At 41.4% G+C, this 7,377-nt stretch overlaps 1 protein-coding gene across 1 annotated transcript in view; it reads left to right on the forward strand.

Moving 5' to 3' along the window:
• The window catches only part of ABCA3 (ATP binding cassette subfamily A member 3), a 48,123-nt gene that overhangs the window by 6,185 nt on the left and 34,561 nt on the right, over positions 1–7,377 (forward strand). Inside the window, exons 3-7 of the mRNA XM_015819188.1 lie at positions 1,425–1,552; positions 2,631–2,796; positions 3,570–3,829; positions 5,221–5,337; positions 6,502–6,622. Of these exons, the coding sequence (XP_015674674.1) occupies positions 1,425–1,552; positions 2,631–2,796; positions 3,570–3,829; positions 5,221–5,337; positions 6,502–6,622 (792 nt within the window). The remainder of the gene's footprint in view (positions 1–1,424; positions 1,553–2,630; positions 2,797–3,569; positions 3,830–5,220; positions 5,338–6,501; positions 6,623–7,377) is intronic.

The raw sequence follows: 7,377 nt of genomic DNA on the forward strand, positions 1-7,377 counted from the left end.
GGCGGTCTCGTAAATATCCAGGTCCTATGCCATGGAGCGCTTTAAAGGTGGTAACTAACACCTTAAAGCGTACCCGGAAGGCCACTGGTAGCCAGTGCAGCTCGCGCAGCAGCGGCGTTACGTGGGAGCGACGTGTCGCTCCCAACACCGCCCGCGCGGCCGCATTCTGGACCAGCTGAAGCCTCCGGATGCTCCTCATGTTGCTGAGATAGTCTAACCTTTCCACAGAGTTCTTGTTGTCCGTCAATGCAAAGTAAATATTCAAAAACAAACTGTGAAGATTGATATGCCAAATTATCTCACTGTACTTTCCACCGTTTTAAGCCTTGCAGATCGACTGTCAGGCTGGAAGACAGCTAACGGTCTCACCTTCTGCAGTTGCCCAGGTTCTTTCAAAGACACAATACAATACAATAACAAAGTTGGAAGGGACCTGGGAGGTCTTCTAGTCCAACCTCCTGCTCAGGCAGGAAACCATTGACCATTTCAGACAAATGGCTGTCCAATCTCTTCTTAAAAACTTCCAGTGTTGGAGCATTCACCGCTTCTGGAGGCAGGTTGTTCCACTGGTTAATTGTTCTCACTGTCAGGAAGTTTCTCCTTAGTTCCAGGTTGCTTCTCTCCTTGATTAGTTTCCGTCCGTTGCTTCTTATCCTGCGGAAGGTTGAATGAACATGCCAGTGCAAGTCAGTTGCAGCAGAAAGATCTATCATGTCTTATTTTATTGAAAGCAGGAAGAGTGTGTAACACAGAGGAAGCTCACTTCACTTTTGTAACAAACCTCCCAGGTTGTGAGGTGATGAAGTGTGTCAGCTCCACCAGGTGGACCAAACCAGGAAATCAACCCTACAGGAAAGCTTATTTAGCAAGAGAGGAACTGTTGATAGTCTACAACACAGTCCTTTCAGCAGGTCCAAGAAGGCTCCACACCTATTTGCATTACTCAGGTGACCCCGAGGACACAGATAAACCTCCAAGTGGCCTCAACGACTCTCTAAAAGAATGCAAATGACCAGCTGCTCGCAAGGAATAGAAATCCTTCCATTCCTCATTCGGGTTGCTTGGATTGAAGGTGCCAACAACAGAAGTGTCGGGTTGCACGGAGGTGTGAGATTCGGCTACAATCTCTGAAAGTGCTCGCCCCACTCTCTTCTAGCACTGATGAGGTTACCTAGTTGGTTTATGAAACGTCTGCAGGAAAACTACTTTCATTTTCAGTGTCAATCTATCCATTTTTGCACAATCTAAGAATTTATTTTTTAATTAACTCTTCCTCTGTTGGTAAATCTTCATTTTTCCAATGTTGAGGGGATACAATTCTTGCTGCAGTTAATACATGTAAAGTTAAGTATATGCACTCTTTCTCATAGTTTCCGACAGTTATGCCTAACAAATCACTGTGTGGTTTCTGTTTAACTCTGTAGCGCGAGGGTTTCCATCCGAAAAGGAGTTTGAACACTACATCCGGTTCGATAACCGTTCGGGCAATGTACTGGCGGGACTGGTTTTTGAGAACTGTGTGGCTAACAGCCAGGATCCGTTGCCGCTCCAGGTACGATGTTCTCTTGGTTGGTTCTCTTCAAGTACACCATCTCAACTCTCAAAGTGGTGCATGATAGTCTCTTACTGAGAAATTGTGAAAACTCTGCATGGAGATAATATGTCTAGGGGCATTCCTATAGAAAATGTAGGCAATGAAATAGAATGGAATAGAATAACAGAGTTGGAAGGGACATTGGAGGTCATCTAGTCCAACCCCCTGCACAGGCAGGAAACCTTATACCATTTCAGTCAAATGGTTGTCCAATCTCTTTTTAAAAACCTCCAGTGTTGGAGCGTTCAAAACTCCTGGAAGCAAGTTGTCCCACTGATTAATTGTTCTCGCTGTCAGGAAATTTCTTCTTAGTTCTAGGTTGCTTCTCTCCTTAGTTAGTTTCCATCCCTTGTTTCTTATCTTGCCCTCAGGCGCTTTGGAGAATAGCTTGATTCCCTCTTCTTTGTGGCAACCCCTGAGATATTGGAACATTTGCATCTTCGCACATTCTTTCTGGTGCACGTGTATGCATGCATACTAGTAAGCATGTAGCTGAACTGGAGAACACCACAGTGTCTGTAAACATGCATGGATGCTTATGTGCCATGTGCCAAATTCTTTATATTTCCCATACATTCCACTGTCTGGTTCAAATCCTTAGGACCAGATATGCTTGTTGAATTCTTTTTGGTTCCTAGTCTCTCCTCCTAATACGTATCACTGCTAATAGGCAACATGTTTCCCAGCCATTTTAAGTCAGGAAACATCTGGAACTCACGGTATAAGCCATGATATTTAAGTTAGTCACATCTCTCTTGTCTGCTCTGCTGGCTGGGGAATTCTGGGAGTTGAAGTCCATACATCTTCAAGTTCCCATGGTTGAAAAATCCTGGTTCAGTATGACCTTCTGCCATCAAATCAGAAGCCCCCATCCAGATGTACAGAATGTGGTGGAGGAGGGCACACATTTCTTAACAACATGTGGGCTGGATGTTGTGTTACTCATTCCAGGCCAGCCAAGGGGTTGGATGCAACTAGCTTTGAATGGCCTCGGGGAATGTCATGGACTCTTATTGTCATTGTGATTTGTCTGCAGGTTAGTTATCAGCTACGTTTCAAATATAGCCCTAGGAACGCTCCTCCAAGTGAAAGGACAGGATTGAACCCCAACTTGGATCGAGACTGGAACACCCACTACCTCTTCCCACTGTTCCAGTTACCAGGACCCAGAGAGGCAAAAAGTGATGATGGAGGCACACCAGGTAATCTTTTCCTAATGGTTATTTTATGCTGAAAGATCATCAGATCTTCAGTAGGACCTGGAAACACGAGGAGCTGTCCTCTACTTCTGACTGGTCTTCGGTCATTCACATTGTCTCCAACATGAGATATGCGTTTCTCACATTGCGTAACCCGTAAGAAGTTTCTAGAACCTATGCTGTCTATTGTCCCCACCCCAAGGACCATTCTTGTGAAAGACAAAGTTGGCATAAAATATGATAACCTGGCTCAAGTGTTGAACTAGAATTATGGGAATCGTGGTTCAATTCCACCCTTAGTTTTAGAAGGGGAGTGGATATCTTTTGGTGGTCTCTCAACCCAACGTACTTCACCGTGTTGCTGTCATGAGATAAAATGAAGATGTACAATGAAGCCACCTTGAACTCTTGGACTAAAGATGGGATAGAAATCTAATGAAGAGAATAAATCAGCCAATAAGCTCTTTAAAACACTGAATCAGTGAAGACTACTTCACATCTTGCTAGGCTTCTGATGACTACCTAGTCAGGATGGTGTCATTTTCTTGGCAGCTGTAGGAAAATTGTGTCCTCATATGCCTTTTTCTGGGATGTGACCCTGACTACTGTAGCTTATAGCTTTGATATTTCAGATAGTTTCCCTTCCAACTGTTAACCATGCCTGATCCCACTTAGCTTCCAAAATCAGAGAAGCTTTATCAGAAGGTGCTACCTGTTGAAATTCTGAATTTAATACCACCTCTTTTCACGTGGCTTCCTTCTTCTTGCTTTCTTAGGGTACTTCCGTGAAGGCTTCCTTGCAGTGCAGCATGTGGTGGATAAGGCCATCATTCAGTACCATGTCAACAACTCTACTTCCGGTCTGCTGGATCGGGTGACTGTGACCGTTAGGCGCTTTCCTTATCCCCCTTACGTCAATGACCTCTTCCTTCTGGCTATTCAGAACCAGCTTCCCTTGTTACTGATGCTGAGCTTCACCTACACCTCCCTCAATATCGTCCGTGCTGTGGTGCATGAGAAGGAGAAGAAGCTGAAGGTAATGGAAGGATCTGCTCTGGGGTTTGGTAGGACAAGGCTAGCTAGTTGGCTAGCCCAGCTATGAGAGGAAATTAATAGACTTAGACTTAGAAATAGAATAGAATAGAATAGAATAGTATTAGCAATAGAATAGAAATAGAAATAGAAATAGAAATAGAAATAGAAATAGAAATAGAAATAGAAATAGAAATAGAAATAGAAATAGAAATAGAAATAGAAATAGAAATAGAATAAAAATAGAATAGAAATAGAAATAGAAATAGAAAAATAGAATAGAATGGAATGGAATAAATAGAATAGAATAGCATTAGAATAGAACAGAACAGAACAGAATAGAATAGAATAGAATAAGAATAGCATTAAAAATAGAATAGAATAGTATTAGAAATAGAATAGAATAGCATTAGAAATAGAATAGAATAGAATAGAATAGAACAGAACAGAAAAAGAATAGAAATAGAAATGGAAATAGAAATAGAAAAATAGAATAGAATGGAATGGAATGGAATAAATAGAATAGAATAGAATAGAATAGAATAGAATAGAATAGAATAGAATAGAATAGAATAGAATAGAATAAAGAGAGAACAGACTAGAACAGAACAGAACAGAATAGAATAGAATAGATTAGAATAAAGAGAGAACAGAATAGAACAGAACAGAACAGAATACAACAGAATAGAATAAAGAGAGAATAGAATAGAATAGAATAGAATAGAATAGAATAGAATAGAATAGAATAGAATAGAATAGAATAGAATAGAATAGAATAGAAAATAGAATAGGAATAGAATAGAATAGTTTGGTTTCTTTCCTGACTGTATAAATTTAGAGATATCCCTCTGCCACTGTTTAAATGGAATACCCGGGCGAACTCATCCATGATGACTAGGTTTGATGTCATAATAAGCATAGTTTAACACAGGGGTTCCCAACCCCCGGTCCGTGGACCGGTACCGGGCTACAGCATGCCAGCAACCGGTCCGCACAAACAAGCAAAGCCCCATCCGCGGGATGCAGGCAGCACACAAAACCAGTCACCCTCCGGTCCGCGGAAAAACCTTTCTCCAGGGAACCGGTCCCTGGTGCCCAACAGGTTGGGGACCTCTGGTTTAACAGATTGTGCCTTAGAATTTAGTACGCCCCAGGCCTGAGGGTGTTTTGTCTTGAGAACTTGTCTTTATTTTAAGGCAGGCAAGAATGCTCACAAAACCTCTGTCCTCGTGGTAAGCGTGCAAACACCTCTGAAAACCAAATGTGCAGATGCCTATTTGAAAATGAGAAAAGCCCAGATGGATAATTCAATGGGCATTTAAATATAGATTTTTTTGCTTCTCCCTCGTTGATTAGCAGATATGTATGGTTCCATGCGGGATTTTGTGTCCACAGGAGTACATGCGCATGATGGGACTCAGTAACTGGCTACACTGGAGCGCCTGGTTCCTCCTGTTCTTCCTTTTCCTCTTAGTGTCCATCTTCTTTGTGACCATCCTCTTCTGTGTCAAGGTGAGCATCCTCATATTAAAGAATATTATTGGACCCTTTGAAGAAAATATATAAACAAATACGGTACAAGAAAGAACATGGGGGGAAATAGATTAAATAAAGCAAGGATTTTTAAATCTCATGGAAGTTACAATGTTTTCAAATATCACTGATTAGTTTATGGATTGTTTGTTTGTTTGTTTGTTTGTTTGTTTGTTTGTTTGTTTGTTTCTTTCTTTCTTTCTTTCTTTCTTTCTTTCTTTCTTTCTTTCTTTCTGAAATTTATTTGCCGCCCATCCCATATCCAATGACTTTAGGCAATTTACAACATAAAAACATTGAAAAACATCTGTCTGTCTGTCTGTCTGTCTGTCTGTCTGTCTGTCTGTCTGTCTGTCTGTCTATCTATCTATATACCTACCTACCTACCTATCTCACATTAAGGGACTAATAATCACTATTACTTTTAACCTTAAAATAGACATAAAAACCATAGTAAATGCTATATACATATCAGCATCTAAATTGTACCTAAAATTATTACTAAAAATCTCATAAACATGGATTCTAGCCAAAGAGAAACCCAATTTTTTTTGGGGGGGTGATAGCTATAAATTCAGATTATAATCTAAGAATGGTTTCTGGTTTGAGCTGATGTGCTTTTAAGAGAATTATTCTAGACATCAAACCAAGTTCTCAGCTTGGTTAGCCGTTCTTCCAATGAAAAGATCAGATGACCTTTCCGGTACAAACATATAGTAACTTTGCAACAGTTAGCATACGAGAACTAATTCAATATACAGATGCATGGTTTAGAGAAGTTTAATACCAATGCAACATCGTAGGTTGAAATGTGAATTCCATTTTTAAGCATTTTTAAGAGCCAATCGTTTTCCAGAATTGTTGAGTTTGATGCTATAGCCACCAAAGGTGACCATCTTCCAAGAGATATTCAATGTGTCCACTTTCTACCTTGGTAGTCATCTCATGAAGGACAGAGGCATTGGTTCAGGCTTGGGCAGGATGGGACAAATCCGTATAGTGGAAAAGGCAACAGGATGGGGCTTGGGGGAACATGTTCACTCTTTCTTCCACTACCCCCATTTCTCAGATCTGTCTGTCTCTGTCAAGGTGATGAGGCCTGAAAGAGTAAGAGAATTTATTGACAGCTTTCCGTTTTTGCAGGTCAGTGGACAAGGAGCAGTGCTGACCAGCAGTGATCCAGCTCTGATCTTCACTTTCCTAGCGGTGTTTTGCATCTCAACCATCTCCTTCAGCTTCATGGTCAGCACCTTCTTCTCAAAAGGTGAGCAAAGGGGTTCCTACTATTGCTTCCTGTTAGGGTTGCCCCTGTTCACACAATCCTGCCTAAGCTGCCATCTTTTCTTATTACGTAAAAGTTTAGAATAGGATATCTTGATTGTCATTGTGTAACTCACAACCAAATTAAGTTGTCTCTCGAGAGCTACGCGGATATTTTCTTATTATAGAAGAGATTTCCCTCCCTACATTCTGTTGTGTTGTGCTGTGTTTTCTTTTCTTTCTGTGGCGGTCCTGAGAGTCTCTGATAGACTTCCTTCTGAGTATTAATCATGCTCGACCCACATCGCTTTAACCACACGACCAGTGTTTTTAAAAACGAAAATGTGGGATATAGACAGAGACAGTATTCTTTCCTGCCTACCTTATCTGTGTGTCTGGACAAATTTTACTTGTCTTTCGATAGCCAGAAGAGATGTATGATTTAACTTTAAAGAGGGAGGAGAGATAATGAATGAATTTGTAACTGTTGTAAAGCAAATGGGAAGCCTTTCCTTTCCTTCTTCTCTTCTCCTCTCCTCTCCTCTCCTCTCCTCTCCTCTCCTCTCCTCTCCTCTCCTCTCCTCTCCTCTCTTCTCTTCTGCTGTCTCCTCCTGCTATCCTCTCCTCTCCTCTCCTGTCCTCTCTTCTCTTCTCTTCTCTTCTCTTCTCTTCTCTTCTGCTATCCCCTCCTGCTACCTCTCCTCTCCTCTCCTCTCTTCTCTTCTGCTATCCCCTCCTGCTATCCTCTCCTCTCCTCTC

The sequence above is a fragment of the Protobothrops mucrosquamatus genome, unplaced genomic scaffold (assembly GCF_001527695.2).
Source record: "Protobothrops mucrosquamatus isolate PMUCROS unplaced genomic scaffold, P.Mucros_1.0 scaffold873, whole genome shotgun sequence".
Lineage (NCBI taxonomy): Eukaryota > Metazoa > Chordata > Lepidosauria > Squamata > Viperidae > Protobothrops > Protobothrops mucrosquamatus.